We start from the raw sequence: 27,873 nt of genomic DNA, 5'->3' as shown, positions 1-27,873 counted from the left end.
TCACGCAGCGATTTCATACCGCGCGCGTTCGCGCCTTTCTGACTCGCTAGCTCGTTCAGCTTACCTACTGCATAACTTAAGATATGACATATTAGAAAATGTTCACATAACAGTTTATTCCTGTTACTAATAAAAGCCAACTCATGAGATTAAGACTATTATATTTATTATTTTTTTTAAGATCTGTAGCCGGCTGGGGAATTTGTGCCTTCTGTCTGGCTCGCATTCTCAGAGAATTTAACTATGCAATGATTATAAGTCTGAGAATTTATTTGTAGCATTACTGCAAAGTTTCTTAGGTGAGTTCAAAACGTTTCATGACGATGGCCATTGGCTTTTACCGCGCGTACACCTCGAGGCCGCGTAATCACATGATCTGAGGGAAAATGGGGAGATGGGAGAGCAACAATAGCCGGAAAACCGCACTACAGTCATATGGCCGCCATTTCATTGTGGTATACGCGGCATCCTTGAGGCTAATTTGAAACTTCTCCACCGTTTCCTGTTCCTGAATTTTGTGTCTACCAGCTGCTTTGATCGAATTAAGGCTGCTAAGTCGATGACGGTATTGTGATCGTCGAAACTTCGGAGCTTCGGAACTTCAGACTTAAAATTTGCCTTGCTAGCGTATTGCAAATTATGGGAGACATAATAGTTGACACTTTCCACTACGAAGCACACAGTCTCTCGAACGAGGCTTTTGAAGTGTTAGTTCAGTTTTTTAGGGAGAAGAAGCTATGTGATGTAATCATTCAAGCTGGAGAGCGAAAAGTCAAGTGCCATCGTGTAGTTTTGTCTTCGTGCAGTCCATATTTCCGCGGAATGTTTACGAATGACATGATAGAATCCTCCAAAGACACTGTTGTTATTCAGGGATTATCCGAAGAAGCGGTCATTCAATTGATTAACTTCATTTACACACGAAAAATTACGATCAGTATTGACAATATTGAAGCTTTACTGACTGCAGCTGCCGTGTTTCAACTGGATCTCGTTGTTCATGCTTGTTGTGAGTTTATGAAGCGGCATCTTCACCCGTCAAATTGTTTGGAAATGAGAGCGTATGCAGAGCTTCATGGATGTAGAGACTTTATTGAAGCGGCAGATGCTTACTCAAGAAGTTGTTTCTTGAGTCTTATGAACACAGAGGCCCTTCTTAAAACCTCTTTTAGACATTTTCTCGCCATTATCTCTGGGGAAGACCTTTACGTAAAACGCGAAGAGCAGGTTTTTGAGGCTATTAGTGCCTGGGTACGCTTTGACTTGGTTTCACGAGAACAATTTCTGTCAGACTTGTTAAGTCATGTGCGGCTTCCTTTGATTGCCACCGATTACCTTATACAGCGTGTGGAAAGAGACATGATCATCAGAAACAATGTCGCTTGTCGAGATTTAATAGACGAGGCAAAGAATGTGAAACTTTATCCTTCTTTGGTGAAAGTAAATATCAGAGCTCAACCGCGCAAGTCCACTTCCGGAGCCTTATTTTCAATTGGTGGTCGTGGAAAGTCAGGCGATCCTCTTCAGTGTATTGAGTGCTATGATTGGTTCCACAACTGTTGGTTCCAGGTAGCAGAAGTTTCTACACCTCGAAGGCACGTGGCAGTAGCTTCTGTTGCAGGCAAGGTCTATGCAATTGGAGGACATGATGGCAGTCAACACCTTAATACTGTGGAGTGTTTTAACCCTGAAATTAACCAATGGAAGATAGTTGCGTCCATGGAAATTTCACGACGAGGAATGTCTGCTGGTGTCCTGGAAGGAGTGATTTATGTCGCTGGAGGTCTGGACGAAACAACCTGCTTTGATGCTGTAGAAAGGTAAATAGAAATTATCCACAAAATGTTTTTAAGATGTGCATATCTGGGCTCTAAAAAATCATTTTAAATACAGTGAGAACCAGATTACTTCTCCAGAATTTAAATGCAGTTCTCATATTGCATTGTGGATACCAAATTATTGAGAACATAGACTGCTCAACCTATAGTTGCAGCAAAAAGTCTGTTGTACCCCAAAATTCTGTCTCTGTAACTATTGGCCCTTTAAATACAAGCGGAGATCTATAGTGAGGCACATGTCAACTGCATTTTGCAAAACCAAGGTAGTCTTCATGAATGATCTGAACAGAAGAAAATTTCTCAATGAAAATAAGCAAGTGAGGGTTAGTTTTGGTTGACTTGGCTGACTGACTGAGTGGGTAGCTGAGTTGTTTTAGACCTATTGTTGTGTGTAATACAATCAACAACATTGCATGTCTTCTGATCTTCCTAAAGATATGATCCTGAAAATGATACTTGGAGCATGGTGGCACCTATGCTGATGCCTCGAGGGGGAGTGGGTGTAGCAGGGCTGGGTGGTTACCTCTATGCTGTTGGTGGTAATGATGGTGCTGCGTCTCTTCAGAGTGTGGAAAGGTACAACCCTCACACCAACAAATGGAGCCGAGTTGCATCCATGAACCGCAGAAGAGCAGGTGGGACTAACTCTTAAGTACTTTGGCTCATATGAGCATTGAGCTTCTACCAGTTCAGAATGTGGTTGAAAAAAGTAGAGATGACATTTTTATATCTGTCTATGCTTAAGGACTTACTCTGCTTTGTTTCATTTTCTCAAAAACCTTTAATCACTAACCCATCTTGCACCTTCTCAAATAAGAACTCATCATCTGGTTAACCATTCCTTCAGAAATTCAAAGTCAACCTAATCATGTATACAAGGGAGTACATTGTATGGACCATTGTGGGTTTATGATGAGGCACATACTCATTCACATCTTAACTGACTGACCTTTTCTGGATCATTACGCATACAACTTCCTTGTGGCTGGTCAAGTTTGGTAAATTAAGATTAGGGTTAGGGTAAATGGATTTTTAAGAGATTGGGGTTTTTTGAACAGTGTCAAGAAGATTTATAGCTATCATTGGAAATATATTAATTTCTGTCAGTTATAACAACCATAAATGACAAAAATTTTTACTTTGTTTTTGTAGCTATGACAAGCAAATTTAACTGCCTTTATGAATTTTGGACAAAATTTTAGATGGTGGAATTGTTGGTTTATTTTGTTTTGTTTGTTTGTTGAAAATGGTACTGAAGCTCAAAATTGTCACTCCACAGGTGTCGGTGTTGCTGTTGTGGGTGAGTTCTTGTATGCAATTGGTGGATTTGATGACTCTTCTCCTTTGGATTCAGTTGAGAAGTATGACCCACGTACCAACCAGTGGACCTATGTGGCCAGCATGACAACATGCAGGGGAGGGGTGGGCGCTGGTGCTATGGGAGGACGCTTGTGGGCAGTGGGAGGTCATAATGGTGAACAATATTTGAACTCAGTTGAGTCATACAACCCTTTGGCTGATCTTTGGGAGGAAGGTGCACCAATGCATGTGTTTCGTGCAGGTTCTGGGGTTGTTGGAAGCTTTTGTGATGTTGAAGTGTTACGTAATTCACAGGATGCAATTAATCATAGATTAAAAGTAGATGTTTAAACACTAAGGTATTTGTCGTCAAGTTGTTGGTTTTGAGAAGGGGATACATTTGTACCTTGCAGGAAAAGGCCAATATTTTGGCTAAAATTAGTGAAATTTTATTTAAGCATTCCATTAGATGCAATTCACTCTATCTGAAGTGATTCTTAATAACAATTTTTTTGTTAGTTTTTTGTTTATTTTGTATGTGGGATTGTGCCAACAGGCAAATTTCCTGGTTGATGTCAAAACCATATAAAATATTTTTATTTATTTTGATACAAACAAACTTTGTAGAGGAAATTCCACATTATGTTATATTACACTTGTTAACTCCTTTATTTTCACATCTAACTCATTGTGATTTTTTTGTTTGGTATTTTATTGAAATGTTTCTGAAAATGTTTTGGAACATTCTTTTTACCAAAAAAGGACATGGGGCAAAATTTTATAGTAAATAATGATAGAATTTGGAAAAAGAGTTGAAACAAAGAGAAATGAAACAAACAGCAATGCTAAATTTTTTTTATGCCTCTTTACAATTAGATAGGAGGTGATGTATAATGTTGCTGTGGTGTTGATAAGATTGTGATAAGTTAGAAACAGTAGGAAACTGCATTGATTTTTTGTTGGCAGCAAGCTGAATAATCAATTAAAGGTTGTTGACTACATTTTTTAAAAACAAACATGTCAGTATCAGCTTATCAGTAAATTGATTATATAGCCAATATGTAAATTGTTGACTCTAATGCTACAATGCAGGTCTGGTAAGGCTGTGCTTTAACATCATGTATGTTCATGTTGTGTACACTCTTCATTTGCCCAGTGTTTAGTCACTGTTCTTGATTTATTTTTTACATCAGTTTTGTTGTTGTTTTTTTTTTTCAGGCCAAGGAAGCCAGATCTTAGCATAAAGTTTTTCAGACCACAGTTACTTGATATGTGGTATTCCTAACTTTACATTGATTTGTTTGGGATAGTCTTTCACAGAATTAGATATTTTATTTTATTTTGAAATTTTAAGATTGCTTGGCCTAGTCACAATCATCGAAAACATATTTTAACAATGTTTGGCAGAATAAACCAGACAACAGTGTTTTTTTTTTGTGTGTGATTTTCCCCATTGATAGCTAGTATTTATTAGGAAGTGAAAGTCAAAGGGAAATGCAGGTAAAATAAGTTTGGTCATTCCCTTTTTTTCATGACTTTAATGTTTGATTTGGGGAAGATATTGTAAGGAGAAATTAGATGTTAGTCACTCTGAGGGGTAAAAGGGTCAAGGAGACGTACCCTGCAGTCATTCAGATTGAATAGCATATTTAGTTTTTTACTTCACCATACACTGTATGCTTTTCGCATTCTGACTTGTTCATCTGGTGTGCATTAAAAAAGAACAAATAGTTGTGTGAGTTTTCTTTTATGTGTCTGAGGTTCACTGGGAGAGAGTGCTATGTTATCCACTGGGGATATTTTATGCAATAATTGAATCATTTTTCTCTGTGGTTTTGTGTTTCAATGGATAGTGGATGTAGAAATTTAACAATTTACCAGTACATTTAATCAACCTGACTGGTTATTTGAAATTATCCAATACCCAGGTGGTGCTACATTGGAGAATTGGATAAGTTTTATTTTTGTACGCTAGAGAACAAGTATTTGTGCCTCCAATCATTCACATTCCACCATAATTCCGATTCCAAGACCCTTCTTTATAATTATTAGGATTTTGGTGGAATTGGAACAGCTTGAAGTACATGGAAGTAGTTACGTGGGGTAATCCTCCTCTCTAGCTGATTAATCTCTTTCAAATGCAGTAGTTTTCTTTGGAATGCTGCAGATAAGAGAGCATTCTTTAATGTTTCTCCTCTGTTGCTGAAACCTTTTATCAAAAGAATATAAACATTGCTAAAATATCCAATTAATAAGTCTTGGGTTTCCTTGTAGATTTCCCTGCAGAGACCGATTCTCAAGAATAGAGCTTAAGTTAGGATTGTAGGCCTTGAAATTTGTTTTTTCCATTGATACTGCCTGGTAAGTGTAGGGAAGGGGTTGCATTTTGTCAAAACCCCCTTTAACTCTTTCATTCCCAGGCTCCCGGGGGTGGATTTTAAGGATACAAGAGGACCAACAAATAAATGTTTCTAAGTTGTTTAATGGTCAACATACTACCATAAATGAGATATCAAATGAAACTTTAGACATTTCTTTTTAAGAATATATCATTTAATACAGTGTCATATAGTCACAGCTTCTAATAAAATATTAATAAACTTAATAAAAAATATATTTTAATATAAAAAATTAACATTTTTCAATTTACAAAGCCTGTAGCAAGACCCAAATGTTTAAAATGCAAGGTAAAATTGTCTACAAAATTAATTCTATCTCCAGTACTCTACTTTAGAATGATAATCACCCCAACAGTTGTGATCCTTCTGGATGCACAGGAAAACATTACACACCCTGCAAAATATGCTTGGGCGTGGCACATATGGAACTGGGGGTGACCTATCCTTGGGAACATCTTTGAAGTCATTTTTATGAGATAGTCTTATTTTTTTGCTGCAAACAGAACAATTTCCCCTAGTTGCAAGCATTTCTGGCATATGTGCACCCACATTTTGGAGTCGTAACTCCTCATTTCGTGGCGCATTTGGGGTCTTTGGTTGGGTACGGGAATTCCCTATCAGACCCTCGGCCAACTCATACCTGAAGTCCAAAGCAACCCTCCTAGGTCTGTTTGTTCCCTCCCTTTCATGGCATTCAATGACAAAGGCATTGTGAATGGCCACCTCTACCTCATGGAAAAGAACACGACGGTACCACTTCACTGTTTTCCTGATACAAGTGTAATACCTTAGCATTTGATCAGCTTGATCAACCCCACCCATGCAATTATTATAATCCTTCAACAAGGGTGGGCAAGGGACATCTCCACTTTCCCCTCCCTCTCCCGCCCCTCTTCGCCGAACAACCCTTGCCTCAGCATTTGCCCGACATGGAAATTCAGGGGGGTGAATGGTAGACAAAAAATAAACAGCTTTGCTGTCTAGCCACCCAACAGCAAGAAGTGGACCACACATCCGCCATTGATATGTGCCCCTGGCCAAGCCCCTGGTCCCTTCAAATAATATTTCATTCGGAAAATTCTTCCTCGATCCCTTGATGGTCCCACAAGCATAAATACTGTTTTCAAATAAATACTGATAAAGATCCACGCTTGTGTAAAAATTATCAGTATATAAATGATGGCCAAAACCCTCCAATCCAGTGCACAATTCCTTTACCACCCTAGTTGCTAGTCCCACCTCTGCCCTTTCCCCTGGATTTCTCCCTATATACAATTGCTGCCTATAAATATATGTACTTTCTGAATCTGCCAAGACCCAGACTTTGATGCCAAAACGGATTGGCTTACTTGCAATAAACTGGCGGAAGGACAAACGCCCCCTCCAAGGAATCATACATTCATCAATAGATATGTTCTTATGGAGATTATAAGCTTTTTCAAAGTTAGGAAAAAGCAGTTCCAATAGTGGCTTTATTTTGTGTAACTTATCGTATCCTGGTTGTCCAACAGGAACAATAGCAGCATCATCAGAGACATGCAAATAGCGCAAAATCTGGAAAAAGCGATTCCTGGGCATGACTTGACCAAAGGCAGGAACATTAGTAAGCCATTTCTGCTGCCAGTACATTTTAGCCTCAGGCAATTTCACAATTCCCATGGCAATGTTTAGTCCAAAGAATGCCTTCAGTTCTTCCAGGGTCACATCTTTCCAGGCCCCACCATCAGTACCAGCAGCCCTCTTCCTTTGTGCATTCAGGTTTGTCATTGTCAATAACAAATTCCACACATGGTGGTCAAAAAACAGTTCAAAGTACTCAAGAGCACTTGCCTGCCTCCTCTCACCTCGTCTTGTTGGCCCAACAGCACTTGTAAACTGTTTTAAATTTCTCCTGCTGTTTTCCTCTAACCAAACATATTGTTGGCCGCCATCTTGGATTCTGGCTCCTCGGTTTCCTCCTCTCCTCCCTCTGGCTCTCACCGCTCCTTGGCCTCTTCTTCGACCACGTGCTCTGCCAATGGCTTCTCGAAGCTGTCGAGACCTGTCTTGTCGCTGTTCTCTCACATATTCACGACGATCTACCTCACTTTCACTCGAAGACTCGCATTCTTCATCCGATAAAGAAGGACTGTCGCCAGAATTATCCTCAATTCCCACTGAATTCTCAGGAAAAACGGCCACAACTTCCTCATCTTCGATCTCTGACTCAGACGAGTCATAAGCGATCGATGGATCGGCGTCCATCGCATCTAGCCGCTCTAAAACTTCTTCTACAGACAAATTTTCTCGAATTCGACAAGTCGCCATTTTTAAATATCCTGATGATAAACAAGAAAGGTGTAACTATCCGAGAAAGGCAAAAAATTGTGAGGAAAACGTCCCAAACTAGCCAGAATAAGACTCAAAACAACACTGATGGCTTTTAATCGTACCCAGACTCCGACTTCACGGTTGTAACACGAGGAACGCCTGGAGCTTTTTGTGTGTGGTCCAGGTAGCCCTGCAGGGCTACCTGGGAAGGAAAGGGTTAACGGTAGTTATTCAGTAGATTCTGCAGAGCTACAGTTGCAAAGGGAGAGCTCCTGGGAACGAAATCAAATTATGAGACGAGAGAGAGAGAGAGAGAGAGAGAGAGAGAGAGAGAGAGAGAGAGAGAGACTGGTAATTACGCAATTCAAAATGGCGACCATCAACAGAGTCTTAGCTTTGATGCCTTCGAATTCAAGAACTTTCCTCAAGATAACGGTGCGTTTTACTTATTTTCAGGCCAAGTTAATTGATATATATGGATAATGTTTACTCTCTTTATGCTCTTTATTGAATTTTCTCCTTGATTTTCACGCACTTTGCAGCCAGGAGTCTATGCTTCGTCATGCAGTTGTTTCCTATTAAGAAGATCCTCTAGTTCTCTGTCTGCAGATAAGAAATCCCTCATAGCCGAGGGACCAAGTCTGGGAGAATTTATATCAGGAGAGGTTATTCCACAGGAAAATCCCTACAAGAGAAAGAAAGGACAACGGTATAATAGTTTATAGCAAGAGAGGTTACGGAGCAACTTTAGCATTTAGAGTACAGCTGCAGGGTTACTTTGGAAGCAGTATTATATCGCTACAGTAATCATATGTTCTTAGTTAAACTTAAATTGGACTCTTCAGTGACAGACGGACGTTGAGCGCTATCACATCGTTTCTTTCAAAGAGATTCGCCAAATTATTCAGTTAAAGCTTTATCGTGACTCGGCCGTCATCGTGATGTTTATGTATGGTGTGCAAAGCTAGTGAAACTACTCTGTGTTTTCAGGCTCTGTAAACATTCGCACATAAATAAATAAATAAGCTTGTTTCGTAGATCTCAGAATATATGTGGAAGTGATGGTTGCAAAGTATAGAGATAGAGTAATTCTTGCCCAGATCACTAGCTTATCAGTTGTCACGAGGACTCTGTTTTCTTTCCAGACTACGTCTACCACCATGGCTCAAAAGGGAAATACCCACTGGTAAAAATTACCATAAACTCAAAGAAACACTAAGAGAGTTGAACTTATCTACTGTGAGTCTATTCATTTAAGTACCTGTAGTTGACACAATTGTCAATTCTTTATTTAATTTTATCAATAATACTAGAACTGACTTCGGACATGATTTTCGAAAACAAAGTTTCTTTGCAAAGTGTCACTCAGTCTGCAAAAATATCATAGATGATTGGGCTCTTTAAGCCTTGCAAAAAAAAAAAGATTTAATTTTTCAAGAGAAAAAAAGCTGTTACATTTTGAATTTTAATTCTATTGACATAAAAGACACTAACTTTAGATCATTTTGTCCTTCACAGCCACAAAATTTTGTTGACCAAAATGCTTTGTACTGTAAATTTGTCATATAACCATTCAAAATCTTTAGTATGCTCAAAGGCTGGACTCTTTGGTCAAAATATTTAACATCATATCATATGCTAATTTGATCTGTTTAAAGTGGTTTGTTGTTTTGCATTCATTTGTAGGTGTGTGAAGAGGCTAAATGCCCGAATATTGGTGAATGCTGGGGTGGAGGAGAGAGTGAAACAGCTACTGCAACTATTATGGTATATGTTACTCAAACTGGGAACAAACAATAGATTAAAATGAGAAAAATTTTAGTGACATGAAAGAGGCTCGTAACTTGCCGTTAGTGTTTTTTGGCTATTTAGAATATTCTAAGATAGCATGTAACAAACATTAATGGTCTATTGATGTCTATAGCATACACTTTTATGGTGCACATACTTTGATTCATTTGGATTTAAGCCACAAAACTTGACATAGCAAAATATATACTTTAGTTGGATAGAGCAAACATTTATGAATTGCCACCAGAAGAGTTGAGTTGTAAAATGACACTTCAGAAAAAAAATTTAAGTTACAATTTGGGTAACACAAACTCCTTTTACATTGTATGCCACTGTATTATACACAAACTTGATAGTTGGTTGTCTAGAAATTCAAAATGAATTCATAACCTTTCAGATACTTGGTGACCAGTGCACAAGAGGTTGTAGATTCTGTTCTGTGAAAACCAACAAGAAACCTCCTCTGCCAGATCCTATGGAGCCTGCGAATACAGCAGAGGCAATCAGTCACTGGGGTTTAGACTACATAGTCATCACCTCTGTAGACAGAGATGGTATGTTGAAGTGTAACAGAACCACTGTGGTTATATAAGTTTAGGCACAGCCCCCACAGTAGCCTTATGTTTAGAGCACAGAACTCCAGATTAATAACCCTTTAACTTCCAGAGGTGATTCACATGTAACTTCTCCCTATAATACCCATTCACTATCCAGCAAACTGGTATTGAGAGTATTCAAATGTATCAGGTAGAAGTTGTTATCTTGATCTAAAACCAAATTCTTGCAACTAATTTACAAGGGAATGTGTAGCAGCTAGAGGGGAGAATTAACCAGCAGATAAAACTTTATCTGGTTTATTGTTTTCTGTTCTTTATCAAGGCTGTAATGCCTCCCTTTCCCCACTTCCTCTCTCTGCCTTTTAAAGTATATGATTTGTTTGGTAAATGAATTTTATTGCTTCTGTGTTGATTTAGATTTGCCAGATGGTGGAGCTGCCCATTTTTCAGAGACAGTAACAGAAATCAAGAAAAGGTAAGAAACAAATTTTAAACATTGTTAAATTTAGTGCAAATGGGAGAGAGAGCTTTATTTCAGTAACCCCTATTCCTTTGACTGCAAGGACTGTCAAGGAAAATTTGTCTTACCTTCTTTTTCTTGTGTACTGACTTTCTTTGTAGAAATCCAGGCATACTTGTAGAATGCTTGACCGGTGATTTCCGAGGTGATCTAAAAGGTGTAGAAGCTGTGGTAAAATCAGGACTGGATGTTTATGCTCACAATGTGGAGACAGTGGATAGACTGCAGTTGTGAGTTAAATTCATTAAATATGACATTCATTTGATCTTGTTTTCTAATTGTCCAGCTGAGAGTTTTTTAAAAGCCATTTTAAAGAGGAGTGTTTTCAAACTGTTGTCTAAGATAATGATTAATTTTCCAATTCAAAGTTTGGCAACAGATCCATTTCCATCTGAGCACCCAGCATTTCTGTTTAACCTGCTGATCATTTGAGACTTGCAGAGGACTTGCCTTTACAAGGGATAACCTTGAGACTCACTTATTTTGCCATTCTTAAGCTTGTCTGTTAATTACTTTTAGGTTTTGTTCAACATGATATGCTTTACATGAGAACTTAAGGATAACCTACTCTTCATAAAGCTTATTATTACTAATAACTGATAATAGTAATAAAAGTTATCATTACCATTATTATTATTAGTAGTAGTAGTGGTAGTAATAGTACATCAGTCTGCTCCATTGTACTCCATGGAACTCAGAGTTCTTGTTACTGGTGAGTGAAAATTTTGCTGTTTGGTTATAGGCTTGTGCGTGACCCAAGAGCAAACTACAAACAGTCCCTTGAGGTACTAAGACATGTTAAGAGAACTGAGCCACACATGGTGACTAAAAGCTCTTTGATGCTGGGTCTTGGTGAAACTGATGAAGAAGTTCTACAAGCCTTGAAAGGTAAAAACTAAGGAGGGTCAGCCATAATGTACAATGAGGCTAATACCAGTTATATTGTAACTTTATCTCTGTGCATAAGGCGATCCACCTTTCAACTTGGAAAACGGATTACTTTTTCGGGATTTGCTAAAACAGTCATGTCTGCAGCTTTTGTTCGCCTTACAGTTCTAACCCAACTAACGTTTGAGAACCATGATAGAGGATTAAATAACTTAGTTTACCTTTAATTCATCAGATCTCCGTGAAGCTAAAGTAGATTGCGTGACATTAGGACAGTACATGCAACCAACGAGGCTTCATCTAAAGGTAACGCCATGGATAGAAGTTTAAACGTTCGTGATATTGTTAAGCTGTGTAACAAGGTATGCAAGCTTCGAAGAGGGAGGGGATGCAGAAATGTCACCAGTAAGATGAAAAATGAGTTGCGAGAAATATCCGGTACGAAGCTCTTAAACTGCTTGGTTAAAGAAAAATTGCCGATGTTCAAATCCCTAAACCTTCCACCCCTCCCTCAGGGAAAAAGAGAAGGGTGGTGACCCCAAACACGTGTAAGGTTGACGCAAATACGGAGTGTTTTGAAGAAGTTGGAATACGAGAAGTTGACTTTTGAGAAGTTTACTAACCTTGTTAAATCTATACAAGTCGTTTAATGTCCGCGAAGGCCGTATTCTTATGTATCGCAAATCAAAAATCGCTTTTTAAATTGGTAGTTACGGCTTACGTTTGTCGTAACGTCGACTGTATGAGTTAACAGCTGTAATTGCACGCATGCGTTGCCAAGGGCTCACATATACCGATGAGTTGCGTTTCTGCTCTGGTGTTTCTTTGACTAGAGCTGGAGCTGACAGTATTTTCTTCGTAGGTCACAGAGTACATCACTCCTGAGAAGTTCAAGCATTGGGAGTCGGTTGGCAATGAGCTGGGGTTTGCGTACACTGCTAGTGGACCGCTTGTACGATCCTCATACAGAGCAGGTAAAGCACAAATAAGTAGACATAGGGGCCAAATTTGTGACATAAGTTTGACTCAGTGGATGGACTTTAGAGGAAGCAGTACGGAGGAAACTTTTAATACCACAAACTAACTAACAATGCAGTTAGTTATTAGTGTAAAGAAAACGGGAGATGCTCTGAGCATTTTTTATTAGTGATGACGAGATTTTTTTGGTTGAAAGTAACTGCTTTGGTTCGAGGAATGATAAAAATAGATGTTACCTTCTCTTATTTCAAACAGGTGAATTCTTCTTGAAGAACTTGCTAAAAACTCGAAAAGGAAACACAGATGGCTAACGCTAAACATAAATGAAAACCAGCTTGTGGAAGGTGGCATGCCTCTTTTTCTACGTGTTTAACGAACTATGCTTTGCGAGAGACCAATATTGATGGAAGTTGTGTCGTTCAGGAACTCATGAAGATACGCAGAATGAATGAACTTTGCTCAGTCCGGGAAATTCGGATTTTGGCAGCAAGAGTAATTAATATGAAAACTACAGTTTGTCTTGTTTAAATCTTTTTTTTTTTTTTTTAAATAAATATCACTTAGAGATGCCAATGTTTTAATATAATGGGAAAATAGAGTTAATCATAAACATCATCGATCCAATCCAATGAGGATTCCTCTGATTATTGAAAAACAACCCCTAAGTGGGGCCTTTTTTGTTATCTATGTAACACCCAAGCACCATCTTCTCAGAGTGTACCAGGCCCTCGAGAGACATATCATCGATCCTACCCATTAATGAACACTTTCACAATGAACAAGAAACCCGAAAACTGAGGTAAAAAGCGGATGGGACTTGGGTGCTCCAGCTTATCTTTGAGCAAACAGAAATGTACCAAACCCAATCCCATTGCCACAAAATCACCAAACGCACCTCAGAACCCAGCAGAGACTCCCCTTAAAAATTTGCAAAGGTAATGATTTGCATTTCTCAAGCCGTTTGTCATTTTTTTTGTGAATATTTAATTATCTTAGCGCAACGCGGCAAAAATAGATCAGGTGACTAATTATTTAAAAACCTAGAAGTTCGTTACGCAACTTACATTTCAAAAGTGTCACCACAGATCGCACTTCGAAGCTTACTAGCCGCATATGGAACACAAATTGTAAGTATAATATTTTTCCCGTCGCTTCAACCGAAATCGACATGTGTAATAACCTTCTTTGTCATATTAATTTAATTTTTCAGTTGACTATATTACTACAAGTGCAAATAAATTCCATGTACGGTCATGTACGCAAAAATCAGTTAGTGGTGAAATCTTCAACGTAAAGTAGCCCTTCAATCACAGGAGCGAATCAGGTAATAACGTGATTTCAAGTTCAATTTGGTGTTAATAAGCACGAATAGAATTTTCGAAGACAACAAAATTGCAAAAGCTCGCGGTCTTTGAAAAAATTTTAAGTGCTTATTTACACCAAATTGCGCGAGAAATCATGTTGTTACTTGTGAGGGGTTAATATGAAAAGAGCACCACAGACAGTCAAGAGAGACGAAATTTTGACAGTGCGCGCGCTGTTTGTAATTTGTACACGTGTTACAAAAAAATGGGCTCGTTTTCAGCCAATCCGAAGCGGATAAAGTTTTTCTGGTATATGATTAAAGAGTTAGTATTACTTTCAAAATAAGAATGGCATTCTGGGACTGAAGACTGTTTTAAACGAATTAGAAGCATTGAATATATTTTTCGTACCATATAAAAGATTATTCAGTAATCCTACGGTAAAACATGCCGTTGGCTAAAAATCACACAACGAAGGTTTTGGCCACATTAACATTTCTGAAACGACATGCCTTTCACTATGTTCTATACTTTGTGTTACTTCAAGACATCTCAACAATATACCATCCACTTTTCAACCCGTCAAGAGCTGCGCTAAAATGCGACCTTAAAAGTTTGCAGCCAATAGGTATTCCTTAACGAATCACGAGCTTGAGAAAAAAAAAGTGCCCCATGAGAGGCCTGAGTTGTCAAACTTCTTTGAATTAACTAGGCAAGTTTTAACTTCAGATTTACATGCGCCGAGATTTACTGATACATTGATGTTGCAAATTTCCTGTAATTAACTTATTTTTTCTCTCAAATTCGATTTTTTGTATGGTATTGTTTAACGCAAGTTACCAACCCAAGTTTCATCTGGCTTCCGTCGACGACCCAGTTCCCCTGGTAAACGCAATCTCCATAGTTAACGTTGAGGTTGGAACAGCTGTTATCTCACCACCGCTTTTGTCACTATCCCTGTCCTTCGTGGTAAAAGCCATACTATTATGATGGGTGAACATCATCAGAATAGAAACCCACGGAAAGTGTGCAGTTAGAAGCTTTGTTTGTGACCACAAAATTATTATATTTAGCATATTTATTTCCATCAGAAAGGGCGTTGATTTCTTCCTTAAGCTGACTCGGAATCTCAGTCAGTTAATAAAACTTTTATCATTATTACTACAATTTGAAGTTTTTCTTATTATCTCTTCCATCATTCACGTCACTTCGCTGTCCAGTCCAAATGTAAATTAAAAAGTAAATCAAAGGGATTTTGGTTTGAGTTTCATCTGGCTTCCCATGAGTGGATTCCAGTTCCAAACATAGTTATCATTTCCGAAGTTACTGTTCAGGCTGGAATGAGTACAGGAATTATACCACCATGCTCCTCTGTAAGCCGTAGCACAGTTCGCACCATCCTTGTCATTGTCCCTATCCTGGGTGGAGAAAGCCATACCGTTATGATAAGAAAGTTTATCGTAAGCGTTACCAGAATAGAATCCGACAAACAAGGTGTAGTTGGTTGCCTCATTTGTCACCGTAAAATTACTATATTTTGCGTATCTATTTCCAGCCGATGTGGTGTTGATTTCTACTCGCAACTGACTCGGGATCTCAGTCAGTTGATGAATCTTTTCGTTTCCAAGCCAAAACTCCCCTCTGACGTCACCAAACCCGTTCTTGTACTCGTCCCAGTCCCTGTAGAATCCAACGAACCCATTAAAGCGTTTGTGAAAGACGGTCCATCCACCACCATCTGTCATCATATCACAGTACACTTCAAAACTGGTTTTGTTTGCTGGGTTGACTGTGTACACTCCACTATCCTTGAAACCGGCAGCGAAGAGCTCTGTGCAGTCTCGGGCTGAAGAATGAAAACAAGAAAGTTTCAGAAATAAATTCCCTGAGCTATTCGACATTAGAACTTGTAAAAAGTTCGAAAAAAGGATGAAGTGATTGACCACCGATTTCTTGCCGTTTCAAAAGTAAATGAAAATACATTTCATTATCAGTAACTTAAGTATTTTGGCGTTATTGATAACAAATAAAATTTCTATTTTGGAGTCCAGAGACTCTAGCCTAATTAGATTGTAACAAGCTTCCCTTTTTTTTCTGTTCAGCTAAATCTTTGACGAGAAATTTTCTTATTCCACCATTTTTTTGGGAAATGGAAATTAATTTTGCGAAACTGGTCTTGCCTCCTTTCTTCTATATTTATACTCTTGAGAAGCGATTAACAGTTTGGGTATGACTATATATCGTAGACTGACATTTTCTTAGAATTATTCAAAATAAACACACGTGAAAAAAAAAACAACGACAACAACAACAAAAACATCAAATAATTCAACCAGGAAAGGAACAACAAGTGGGCGAGGAAAGGAACAACAAGTGGGCGAGGAAAGGAACAGAAGATCTGCATGTTTATGCACCTACTAAAACATTCCACTGTTCTGCAAGATTATTACAGCCAATAATTCTCACCTGTTTTCACAATCAGTTGCACCTCAGTCTCCACATGAACAAACTCGCTCTGTGCTGAGCAGATGTATGTCCCACTCTCCTTTGCCGTTAAACTGTTTATCTTCAGTTGTCCTCCTTCCATTTCAAACCGGTCTGCTGGTATGTCTTCTTTACACCGTGTCCAGGTGATGCTGGGTATTGGGTGTCCGTCTGCAGAGCAGTTGAGTGTCACTGACTGTCCATGGTAAAGCTCAATCTTCTCTGGTGGCTTGACAGTAAACTGAGGCACTACATTGACTATCAGAGATGTCATGGAGTGTGTTGCACCCATGGCGTTCGAAGCTGTGCAGATGTAGGCTCCTGAATCGTTCTTGTCTGCTTTTGATATGGTCAGAGTGTGGCCTTTCACAGTGGCTCTACCACCAGGGAGTTGGTCAAAAAGTTTTGACCAAGATACCACTGCAGGAGGATATCCGATGACCCGGCATAGAGGGAGCTTGACGTCCTTTCCACTCTCAGCGTAGATTGGTCCGGCGGGTAGAGAGATGAGTGGCCGAGCTGCGTGGAAAGAAGGTGATCTTTAGGTTTTGGCGATAAAATCAGCTTAAGATGGTACGGGCACAATTAATGTACGGTTTTACAAACCTTTGTTTTTCCTATTTTCGATTGTTTTTCCATATAATAATAAGATATGCTTGACGTTTCCTACTTCCCCAATATCATTGACTAGGTAATTGTAAAGGCAAGTAGACGAATCCTGCCAGACGCTAAATTTTAACTAATGCTGCCTCTTAAACTGACGTTACGAACTTAATGTAAATAGAACTTTACCATTGACGTTGAGAGTAACAGACGCCTGAGCGGTCCCTTGGTCAGTACGAATTGTACACACGTACATCCCATTGTCACCCACTGTAGCATTCCTGATGTAGAGCCCTCCTTTAACAATGGAATATCTTCCAGTGGGAAGGAAGCCTTCCTCCTTGGACCATGAAATTGTTGCAACAACGTTCTTCTCTGGAGAACATTGAAATGCAGCTGTCTCGCCCAAGTCGATTGTGCTCATGGCCGGTTGCAATAGAATCCCAGGGGCAGTAACAACACCCCCCGCTTCTCCCTTAATAAGCTGAGGAGAAGAAGTCGACTTCGGATCTCCAGGTTCTCCCTTTTGACCCTTGATACAAACCTGACTTTTGCTTGTACAGATCTTTTGCGTTGCAGCGTAAACGGATTTTGAAATTTGCCTATGGATATCGGGGGATAAAACTCCACTGTCTCCCTTGGCGGAGCTATCAGCGGCTCGCGGGATTCTCACCTGAGCTGAAGATCTAGAGCTAGGGGGCAGAACGCTGTGGATATCTGAAATGGAAGAATAAATATTGTCAATGGCAACTCCTGCACAACTTTTCTCCTTTCCAGCTCAAGATTTCAATTGCACGATGATTGATGAAGGCTAAACCCGAAAAAATGTAACACATTTGGATAAAGAGCGAACATTTTAATTGCCTAAGTGTAAACATTCTAGTTCAAAACTTAGCAACAAGGCACGCTCATGTTTGATATTAAAATGATATAATAGGTCACGCCACAACCGGATAGGTAGACTACTCGCTCAACTCGCTGTCTATCACGGAGAGGAGTGAGGCCAAACAGATTGCACCATATATGAGGAAACGCTGATAGATTTCGAAATCACCGAACGACCACTCGTTACCCTTCACTAAATTCCTTTGACAAGCAGAATTTAAATCTATAAGCGGAAGAATTCGAACCTTCGTAAATTATTTAATAAATTCAGGCAAATTTATACAGTTAATAAGTTTTTCTCTTCACTTGTTTGTTAGATGATGCATTGGCATTTTGAAGAGAATTTATCACTGTACAAAATGGCTAGAGCCATGGAGCCACGCATTTTTGCCACTGAAGTAATTGAAATCAAACCGTGTCAAAATGATCGACTTTGTTCATGCACGAGCCACTGAAACAGTTTTTTTTAACTGACTCACGGAACTTAATGAAATGTTCTCGGGATTAATCTTTCCGAAAATCTTTTGAGGAAAATCTGGCAGTTAAGCTTTTCTCACTGCGACAACAAGGACTCGACATATTTCATCTTTTCATTATTTGCAAAAGCTGCGTAACTACGGCTGATGTTTTCCTCCTATTATACTGAAATATTAAATGCAAAGTGACTTCAATTTGGTTCATTGTTCCTGACTTTCTTGTCTATACAAACATTGTACTGTTCTCACTTACGTTTTGCGAGCAAGACATTGGCAATTGGAGCCTTACTGAATCATTCTTACCAGGAGTCGAAGGCTTAGGAAGCGGGATGTCTGTTGTCATCTTTCCCTGGTTTTCCTCAAGAGCCAGAATTCTTTTGTTTTGTTCCCTCAGCTCCCCTACCATTCTCATAAAACTGACACTATAGAATACCACGCTCAAAAGAGTTATACAAAGGCAACAAATAACGAGAAAGCGAGAAGGTTTGCTTTTGTCCGAATCCGTCATTATGCATAGAAAGTATACTTTCAGTAGTTTACTACAATTGTTGATGTCTTCATATGATTCAAACGATTTATACCTTTTGGGATTAGCTCAATGGGAAGCATGACTTTCATTTCTTTGTAATCAAACCTATGATACCAGGTTATTTTTTTTAAGGGATTGTTGACAGTTTCACAATCCTTTCAGCTAAGGACAAAGTGAATCGAATGTTACTTCCTTCAGTGTTTAGCACGTAGGGGTAGAAGTGTTTCAACGACTGGACATTTCGATGAACGACAGTAAGCTTATGTCATGAGTCTGGGACAAAGCCGGTATGTCTAAATGAAGATTTTTATTAAGATTTTAACACATCTAGTCCCCATTTCGCATTCTTTAACTCTAGATACTGAATTAAACGGAGAACTGGTCCGGAAACCAGCTACATGCCACAGGTTATTACGTGACAGATATCACTTACTTACTTGGCAACCATGGACATATTATTCCTTATCAGTCTTATTAGAACCAAATGCCGTTTAGAACCACTGAAGAAAGAGACACCTTTAAATCTTTCATCTTAGGACAAAGTGATTGTACCAATAAATTTTCTTCTGCATATTTCATTTGCGTCAATTCGCTATAATGTGTTAGTTGCCAAGTAGGCTGTGAATATTTTTTTGTTTCAGAATTTAAAGAAAGCGACAACACTTTTGAGTTTGTAAGACATGTTTCGACAGAAGCGTCTGTCATCTTCAGTTAATTTCTGTAAAAAGCGTTGAAAGTTGAATTGTATGGTAAATAGAACAATGCAAATTAAGATGAATAGTGACAACAAGAAAAGAGGTAAAGGATGAAAGTGTGAGAATTAAAAAGATAGTTTTAGATTTACATGGTGTAATTGCTGATTCAAAGATGGTTGTTCTCTTTGAATATGAATAGCCTCTTTTATCTTAAGCTGAAAGCCGGTGGAGGCGTGATCTAAAACATGGAAATTATCTGTAGAAAACAAAGCGCGACAATGTGGAGAATCTTTCAGATGCCTGAAAATGTGAGAGGCTCTGTCACTGACTAAGTGCTCTCTGACACCTGTGGAAAAATGCCGGCAGGTTTCATCGACGTAACAGGCATTACAGCCAGCACATACAAACTTAAAAACCACACGTGAACGGAGCCCGTCAAGGACAGGATCTTTCACACCAAGCAAGTTACCGATTTTAAAGGAAGAGAAAACCAGTTAGATATCCACGTCCTTGCAATAACGCTTGATAAAATGGCGGACCTTTTTTTGAGGGATAGCAGAGAAGTGGCCTATGTAGGGTAGCTTAAAGTAGAACGCAGGTGAAGTGGTAGGAAGGGAATCCCGTGGACGATGATTGTTTTGGGTCCCAGTGATGTAACGGTTTATAATCTTCTCGATTAAATGAGCAGGGAAAAGATTCTTTTTTAGAATGTCCTCGTGAAACCCTAACCAGATGTTATTAATTTTGTAGGCCCTATAAACGAGTGTCTTAATGAGACCCACTTTGTAAGAGTACGAGGTGAAACTGAAATAATTAGTTAGTAACCCAGTGAAAGTTTTCTTGCGGTAAACCCTAGTTAGAGAGGAACTGGGGTCATGGTTGTCAATGAGGACATCTAAAAAGGGTAATATGTGATTAACCTGCTTTTATTTCAATTTTTGTTTTTTTGTTTCAATTTATCATGTTTTAAACTGACAAACCCGTGGCTGGTGGCTTCTGGCCAATAATGTATCACTCACCATGAGGCTAAGAACTGAGTATTTAGAAAGTTTCGGATCGGAGAAGAAAGGTTAAATCATAATAAAGTGCTATGTTTTGGCTCAGCGCACATTTTTGCGAAAAAGCGCTTTTTAAACGACTAGTTTAACGCACTAATAGATCAACTTAACTGTACGTGCAAATACCGAATTGAAGAAGCTAATTTTAGATAATCAAAAATGATATCGGTGGACATGAAAATATGTACTCACATCTGCTCCAGGTCAAACAGGAAGGATATAAATAGTGGCTGAAACGTTTTCCAAAAAATAGAGAAACGTGCGCTCGAAATTCTTCCAGATTCTATAACTTCCGTCTTTCTTCTTCCTTCATTTCTGCGTTGCCTCTGCTGCGTTGTTCGTTTCAGAGACCTTCCGCAGTTGGCTTTTAAATGAGCTTCTTTCCGATGATTCTGTTGCGCCGTTTCTCCACTAGTATCTCGTCGATGTGCCGGCATATCATCATATGTAAGAAACTGTTGATGTAACCGTGACACTTTTCAAGTATCAAAGAAGTAGATGTTTATGCAAAGACAAACCTTGTTGCCATCGAGAGAGATCCAAAACAATCCGGCGATGTCAAATGTAACTTTCTGTAGCAATACACGTAGAGTTTATGAGGTGAAAAAAAATATTTCTTTAATTACTTTCACACCGAAAGTACTACTAAACGAGACGTCCATCCTGTCATAATAATGTTTGTTCATTTCAAGATAAAGACTTAAAAGTATCGAGGGATACTTGCCCTGTCTTAGCGCCTTACTTCATTCTATTCGATTACAAATGTCTTCCTGAGATGCAGGTAATTGCGTATATGTTTGAGTACTGAAATTTTCCGGCTGAGGCCCGTTATGACGGTATTTAAATCGAAAAAAGGCTCAGCTCATCAAAACCTAACCTGAAAGCAATTATCTAGCATGTTTAATCTTCAAATTAACTTTGCTGAATCTTGGGACAAGTTGAAGGGCCCTTTGCCACGTACAGGTACGGTCACGTAGTATGTCAAAAGTGCTTACAGTATGTATTTCTTGGTTGAAACGTAAAACTTTTAAGGGAAACTTTCACAGGTTTTTCAATTAATACAAAAAAATTTCGAAACAACATATAAAGAATATTTCGACCAATATTTCATGTTAGTTAATCAAAATAATTCAGTTTTAGCTATAATTTCTCTCTTTCATCACTTCCTCAATTTAAGATTTCACTTTACAACCGTGTTTACAATGTTTATATATCCTAGCTTCCTGCTACGTAAAATGCACTCAAATATTATTATTATTATGTTAAAAACCCTCGGTTAATGAAACACATTCGTTTAACTCGCTTGCGTTTGGTTTCAGAGTCAGCTATGAGGGTTTCAATGGGGTTAACCGTTAGCAGTAAAACGGCTTTAAAAAATTTAGCAAAAAATTTAGCAAAAAATTTAGCCTCAGAAAAAGTGAACTGTAAAAGTTTTTCGATAGTCCGACACAAAAAAAATTAACTATTAGCCGTAAAATTGCCAACATTTTAACCGTTAGCGGTAAGGCAGCATCCCATTGAGACCTTCAGTCACGTCCATGAAATACCAGGATTGAAAGCAGACACAAAAAATCGCCCAATAGCAAATATTACCAAATTTTCAAAAATTCTTATGAACGCGCGTACGGACGCAAATTATTAAAGTAATTTGGGAGGTTTAAGGAAAGGCCCATCAAAACCGACGAAATTTAGCAAAGTTACAAGATGGGAAGATTACCGAAATTCGCGAGATTTTACATGGAAATCACACAATTTATTCAAGAGGGAAAAAGTAAGTAACGACGAAAATGTTACAATTTCGAAACAAACAAAGCTTGCTGAATGGCGGCAACTACAAATTTCGCAAACTCTTTAGATAAGACTCAATTTAGGCTGCTACGTTGTGAATCTCATGCTTATACAGGAGTTTCCAATACCTCGCTATAATGACTCACAGGTTATTATTACTCCAATCTGAAGTTTTTCTTATTATCTCTTCCATCATTCTAATCACTTCGCTTTCCAGTCCAAATGTAGATTATAAAGTCAATCAAGGAGATTTTGGTTTGAGTTTCATCTGGCTACCTATGAGTGAATTCCAGTACCAATTATAGTTGCTATCTCCGAAGTTACTGTTCAGGCTGGACTGAAAACAGGAGTTGTACCACCATGCTCCTTTGGAAGACGTAGCACAGTTCCCACCACTGTCCTTGTCATTGTCTCTATCCTGGGTTGAAAAAGCCATACCGTTATGATAAGAAAGTCGATCTTTAGCGTTACCAGAATAGAATCCGACAAACAAGGTATAGTTGGTTGCCTCATTTGTCACCGTAAAATTACCATATTTTGCGTATCTATTTCCAGCCGATGTGGTGTTGATTTCCACTCGCAACTGACTCGGGATCTCAGTCAGTTGATGAATCTTTTCGTTTCCAAGCCAAAACTCCCCTCTGACGTCACCAAACCCGTTCTTGTACTCGTCCCAGTCCCTGTAGAATCCAACGAACCCATCAAAGCGTTTGTGAAAGACGGTCCATCCACCACCATCCGTCGTCATGTCACAGTACACTTCAAAACTGGTTTTGTTTGCTGGGTTGACTGTGTACACTCCACTATCCTTGAAGCCGGCAGCAAGGAGCTCTGTGCAATCTCGGGCTAAAGAAAAAACACAAGAAAGTTTCAGTAAGAAACAAATTCCCTGAGCCACTCGAAATTAGAATTTGTAAAGAGTTCGAAAAATGGATGAAGTGATTGACCACCGATTTTTTGCCGTTTCAAAAGTTAAAAAAATATTTTTTAGTACAGTAACTTGAGTATTTTTACCTTATTTACAACAAATATAATTTCCTTGAATATTTTTTTTAAGGGTTAAGAGATTCTAGCCTAATTCAGTTGAAACCAGCTTACTTTCCCAAAATGGCAGACTTTTTCTCTTTAGCGTAATCTCGGACGAGTAATTTTCTTATTCCTCCAATTTTTTTCGGGAAATGGGAATTAATTTTGCGAAGCTGGTCCTCTTTTCGTTCAGTCTATATTTATACTCGTGAGAAGCGATTCAAAGTTTGGATATTATTATCGTGGATTGTCATTTTCTTAGATTTGTTCTAGATATACACGTGTGAAAAAAACAAACAAACAACAACAAATACATCAAATAATTCAACCAAGAAAGGAACAACAAGTAGGCGAGGAAAGGAACAGAAGATCTGCAAGGTTATTATAGCAAATAATTCTCACCTGTTTTCACAATCAGTTGCACCTCAGTCTCCACATGAACAAACTCGCTCTGTGCTGAGCAGATGTATGTCCCACTGTCCTTCGCCGTTAAACTGTTTATCTTCAATTGTACTCCTTCCATTTCAGACCGGTCTGCTGCTATGTCTCTCTTACACCGTGTCCAGGTGATGCTGGGTTCTGGATGCCCCTCTGCAGAGCAGTTGAGTGTCACTGACTGTCCATGGTAAAGCTCAATCTTCTCTGGTGGCTTGACAGTAAACTGGGGCACCACATTGACTATCAGAGATGTCATGGAGTGCGTTGTACCCATGGCGTTCGAAGCTGTGCATATGTAGGTTCCTGAATCTTTCTTGTCTGCCTTTGCGATGGTCAGGGTGTGGCCATGTACAGTGGCCCTTCCACCAGGTAGATCACCAAATAGTTTTGTCCATGAAACCACGGGAGGGGGATATCCTATGACCTGGCATAGAGGGAGTTTGACTTCCTTTCCACTCTCGCTGTAGATCGGTCCGGTAGGAAGAGAAATGAGTGGACGAGCTAAGGTGATATAGTTGGAAAAAATAATGAAGAAAATGATTTTGACCTATGCAACTATAACTTAAAGAGAGTATGTATAATAATGTACTCTAGTCACACAGGATACTGTTTGTCCCAAAGGATGGTACGTTACCACAGATTTTCTTTAAATTGACTTTTGTCATAACATTGATATCAACGTAATAAAGGCCCCTTATTGATGAAAGTTTTTAAACATGTCATCTCCGTGTTTAACATGTGAAATCATCAATGCCAAAACCTGACAAATTTCTCTTAACTTGAAAACTGTTTGAGATAGTGATGTCTCAAAATTGACCGAGGTATTGATCTACAGTGTATGATGAAATTAACAGGCTGGTTTTTTTTTTCCTTAAGTAAAGAAAGCATTTTCCAAAAACAGAACTAGTTATGGTAATTATTAAACCATTGAGATTGCTACTTGCCATTATCGGCTAAATAAAAGTAAACATGTACGTAACTGGCCTGGTAACAGCAACGTTTATCGGTTACCTTTCACGTTGAGTGTAACAGAAGCCTGAGCGGTCCCCTGGTCAGTACGAATTGTGCAAACATACATCCCATTGTCACCCACTGTAGCATTCTTGATGTGTAGAGATCCTTTGATAATGGAGTATCTTCCCCTTGGAAGGGAGCCAACTTCCTTGAACCAGGAAACTGTCGCATCCATGTTTTTCTTCGCCAAACACTGGAATGAAGCGGACTGACCCAAGGCAATAGTGCTGACAGCTGGTGTCACCACAATCCCAGGGGCAGAAATAACATCCGCTGCCTGTCCCCTGAATGGCTGAAGGGAGGTCGGAGTCAGTGAGGTGGGCTCTCCGGGCTCACCCTTCTGGCCCTTTATCCCAGGAGGTCCGGGAAGCCCCGGATACCCAGGGGGACCATGAGGCCCTCGGGGTCCAACCTTTCCAGGGGGTCCTTGTACACAGATTTGACTTCTGCTGGTGCAGATCTTTTTCGTTACGGAGTGAACTGATCTGTTGATTTGTTGCTGTATTTCTGGAGTTAAAACGTGATTGTCTCCTTTTGGAGGTGTTTCAGCAGCTCTCGGGCTCCTCTCTTTTCCTGAAGAGCGGAGAGACTGAACATTCGGTGGGCGAAGTTCTGTGAAATTAATCCATGAGTAAAGTTTTTGAATGGTTGGGTATTTGAAAGAGAAAGGCAGGAAGGGCTCAAAGTTAGTATATTTGCCGCACGATGAAGGTGTCGCCTCTTTGCAGATTTTCTGTCTAAGTGGGGTTTAAGTTTAAAGCTATGAAATGAAACCAAAGACTAACAGCTATTTACGAGATTACACAACTTATTATTGCACTGAAAACTCACTAAGAGCTTCTCAAACATTAAAAAAAAATGGAAACAATATGTCGCACACCCACAACTTTTCGGACTTACGGACGGACGCAAAGCTGTCGGAGGGCAACTGCAAATTTAAAAATGTGGTAAAAGTTCTAAAATGGGACTGTTTACCTTCTCACCGTCATTAAATCGTTTCTCCCTTCTTAAATAGGGCTTACGCGAGTTTATGAGACACTACCTGTGGAATACCAACACTGCTCAATGATAATTTCAGTGGTTCTTTTGTGCGCTTAACATGTTTAGATTTAGTTGTTCATTTTTGTTCATTTATTAGTTCTCAGTCCAATTTTGTTCTGGCCTCAGTCTGGACTGAAATTTTAAAAACAAGTCGAACTGTCCTCGTTCACGAGACTTTGGCAGGAAGTTTTCCTTACTATACAGTGCACTCACCCTTTGTTGCATTCTCCTCAGCTCGTGTTTCCTCAAGACCTTTTTCTTTGATCTCAAAAGTCTCGAGTCTTTCTCTATAAGCTTCTAGTTGTAACTCAAGTATCACAAAACCAACACAGTACAGCAAAATACTGATAAACGACACACAACAGCAAACCACGAGAAGACGGGAAGATCCTCCAACGCTCGACATTGTGAACAACCTCTCACAAGTGACTCAACACAGAAATGCCTTGTCTTTTTTAAACCTTGCATTTGATATCAGATTGTTTGGAACACCCATGATTTTTTTATATCTTTGATTGTGCCGATTTTATTTTAAAATATATTTGCATTAATTTAATATTTTTTCGTTGTGATTGCAAGATGAAAAACGCAGGCTGTTTATATCACTCATCAAAAAACCTTCTCACGTCCAGAAAGGTTTCTTCCAAATCATTTTGACATGACAGGACCGACAAAATTATCGATACTTATATCGATTCCAGCTCCAAATCATCCATTACTAATATCTAGTTCTCGGTTTTTAATATAAAAATGCTTTTGCAGTTTCTGGTACTTCAGAAAACCAGATTGCGTAGAAAAACATCCTCCTATGCGCTTATGTTTTTCAGTTTTACTAGAAATGTGTCAGTATATTTCAACTTTGAACTTCAGTAATTAGGAACACCCTGAATGTTTAGATTAATTAAAATCTGTGTTCGCCGACTTTCCTTTGCTGATTGTCAAAGGACACATGAACACGCGCAGTTTGTATGATTGCCATATGTTTTCTAAAATCACTCATAAACTCTACTGTCTAACTATAGAATGTTTTCCTTGAAATGATTTTGAATACTACAAGTCCCACTAAACCATTCGACACTTTCTTCCTTTTAACCCAGTATCCTGCGAAAGCAATCAGTATCTTACGGATGATATACACCCGCTTAATTCACTCTTCTAACCAAAACTGCTTTGTGGTCATTTAGCCGCGAGATAATATCATCTAGAACACCCTGGATATATTTGTTTTTCCAGACTAAAGCTAACTATCTGAAATATCTAAACTTGTTTACCATCGGACTGATTCTGTGAGCATGTCAGTTAAAACATTTACAGTTTATATACCGTCTCATCCACAAGACTCTTGTGGCAGTAAGTTTGCTTCCAAATCATTCTTGATAAAATATCAAAACTTAGCTCTTCATAGTTTTGTAACTTTCAACTCTTAAAAAACAATATTTTCCATTTTGAAAGGAATGTATAAAATCGATATATTCAAAAAGCGGGTTAAAAATATCAATAGAAGTTCTGGGCGTCTTCAGTGCTGCATTGGTCAGGGGTTTGATTCACGTTCAAACAAGAATCAGGCAACGTCCCTACTTCATAAGTGCAAATCGCTACAACGAAACAGGTATTTTCTGACCTACGGATGATCTACAAGTACATGTGTCTTTGAGGCTTGAATTTTTTTCAGGGTTTTTTTCTGCAATTTCGTTAATTGCGGTTCATCGAAAGGGTTATCTTTTTTCTAGTGTATATCACTCATCGACAAATCTTCTATGACAAGAACGCTCCCTTTTTGTCTATAGGTACACCTTTGATATTCTTATTCGTTACTTATTCTCGGTTTTGAAATCTCAATTACTCTGTCATTTTTGAGTCATTTTAACAAATTTTCATTCCCCTTTTTTTTGGCCAACTTCTTTTATGCCGACTTCTATATACACTTCAATTGTTTTAAGTCAGTTATATGA

The 27,873-nt window shown here is 38.8% G+C and overlaps 4 protein-coding genes and 1 pseudogene across 5 annotated transcripts; 2 read left to right on the top strand and 3 right to left on the bottom strand.

Moving 5' to 3' along the window:
- Nucleotides 1-105: 105 nt before the first annotated feature.
- Nucleotides 106-4,867, top strand: LOC113684764 (kelch-like protein 8). The gene is made up of 3 exons (XM_027202163.2): nt 106-1,820; nt 2,274-2,473; nt 3,118-4,867. Exons 1-3 carry the CDS (start codon nt 640-642, stop codon nt 3,486-3,488), a joined length of 1,752 nt encoding a protein of 583 aa, XP_027057964.2. The 5' UTR covers nt 106-639; the 3' UTR covers nt 3,489-4,867.
- Nucleotides 4,868-8,190: 3,323 nt separating this feature from the next.
- On the top strand, nt 8,191-13,849 carry LOC113684759 (lipoyl synthase, mitochondrial). The gene is made up of 11 exons (XM_089190950.1): nt 8,191-8,281; nt 8,389-8,555; nt 8,992-9,085; nt 9,533-9,613; nt 10,035-10,191; nt 10,612-10,669; nt 10,816-10,944; nt 11,457-11,602; nt 11,838-11,908; nt 12,465-12,576; nt 12,836-13,849. The coding sequence occupies exons 1-11, from the start codon at nt 8,216-8,218 to the stop codon at nt 12,889-12,891; spliced, it is 1,137 nt and encodes a 378-aa protein (XP_089047076.1). The 5' UTR covers nt 8,191-8,215; the 3' UTR covers nt 12,892-13,849.
- Nucleotides 13,850-14,394: 545 nt separating this feature from the next.
- LOC113684758 (uncharacterized) lies at nt 14,395-19,246 on the bottom strand. Its single transcript, XM_089190951.1, has 4 exons — nt 18,636-19,246; nt 17,161-17,688; nt 16,351-16,887; nt 14,395-15,730 (listed from the first exon to the last, which is right to left on the bottom strand). Exons 1-4 carry the CDS (start codon nt 18,838-18,840, stop codon nt 15,129-15,131), a joined length of 1,872 nt encoding a protein of 623 aa, XP_089047077.1. The 5' UTR covers nt 18,841-19,246; the 3' UTR covers nt 14,395-15,128.
- A 3,099-nt stretch (nt 19,247-22,345) lies between these two features.
- Nucleotides 22,346-23,339, bottom strand: LOC113684760 (angiopoietin-related protein 7 pseudogene; annotated as a pseudogene). Its single transcript, XR_016182114.1, has one exon. The product of XR_016182114.1 is annotated as an angiopoietin-related protein 7 pseudogene (transcript).
- LOC149035699 (basement membrane-specific heparan sulfate proteoglycan core protein-like) lies at nt 22,346-26,428 on the bottom strand. Its single transcript, XM_089190949.1, has 3 exons — nt 26,135-26,428; nt 24,878-25,492; nt 22,346-24,367 (listed from the first exon to the last, which is right to left on the bottom strand). The coding sequence occupies exons 1-3, from the start codon at nt 26,325-26,327 to the stop codon at nt 23,811-23,813; spliced, it is 1,365 nt and encodes a 454-aa protein (XP_089047075.1). The 5' UTR covers nt 26,328-26,428; the 3' UTR covers nt 22,346-23,810.
- Between the last annotated feature and the right edge of the window lie 1,445 nt (nt 26,429-27,873).

This window comes from Pocillopora damicornis, chromosome 13 (genome assembly GCF_964200805.1).
Source record: "Pocillopora damicornis chromosome 13, jaPocDami1.2, whole genome shotgun sequence".
Taxonomy (NCBI): Eukaryota; Metazoa; Cnidaria; class Anthozoa; order Scleractinia; family Pocilloporidae; genus Pocillopora; species Pocillopora damicornis.
The sequence above is the reverse complement of the archived record's forward strand: the minus strand, read 5'-3'. Positions and strand labels throughout refer to the sequence as shown.

Coding starts and splice junctions, on each gene's coding strand:
- LOC113684759 (XM_089190950.1), top strand. CDS start 8,216: ATGGCGACCATCAACAGAGTCTTAGCTTTGATGCCTTCGAATTCAAGA. Junction 9,086..9,532: donor GAGAGTTGAACTTATCTACT/GTGAGTCTATTC, acceptor ATTCATTTGTAG/GTGTGTGAAGAGGCTAAATG. Junction 11,603..11,837: donor AGTTCTACAAGCCTTGAAAG/GTAAAAACTAAG, acceptor TTAATTCATCAG/ATCTCCGTGAAGCTAAAGTA.
- LOC113684758 (XM_089190951.1), bottom strand. CDS start 18,840: ATGACGGATTCGGACAAAAGCAAACCTTCTCGCTTTCTCGTTATTTGT. Junction 17,689..18,635: donor TCCTAAGCCTTCGACTCCTG/GTAAGAATGATT, acceptor CTTCCATTTCAG/ATATCCACAGCGTTCTGCCC. Junction 15,731..16,350: donor GCAACTGATTGTGAAAACAG/GTGAGAATTATT, acceptor TTCATTCTTCAG/CCCGAGACTGCACAGAGCTC.
- LOC113684764 (XM_027202163.2), top strand. CDS start 640: ATGGGAGACATAATAGTTGACACTTTCCACTACGAAGCACACAGTCTC. Junction 1,821..2,273: donor TGCTTTGATGCTGTAGAAAG/GTAAATAGAAAT, acceptor ATCTTCCTAAAG/ATATGATCCTGAAAATGATA. Junction 2,474..3,117: donor CATGAACCGCAGAAGAGCAG/GTGGGACTAACT, acceptor GTCACTCCACAG/GTGTCGGTGTTGCTGTTGTG.
- LOC149035699 (XM_089190949.1), bottom strand. CDS start 26,327: ATGTCGAGCGTTGGAGGATCTTCCCGTCTTCTCGTGGTTTGCTGTTGT. Junction 25,493..26,134: donor TGAGGAGAATGCAACAAAGG/GTGAGTGCACTG, acceptor TTAATTTCACAG/AACTTCGCCCACCGAATGTT. Junction 24,368..24,877: donor TGTTACACTCAACGTGAAAG/GTAACCGATAAA, acceptor ATATCACCTTAG/CTCGTCCACTCATTTCTCTT.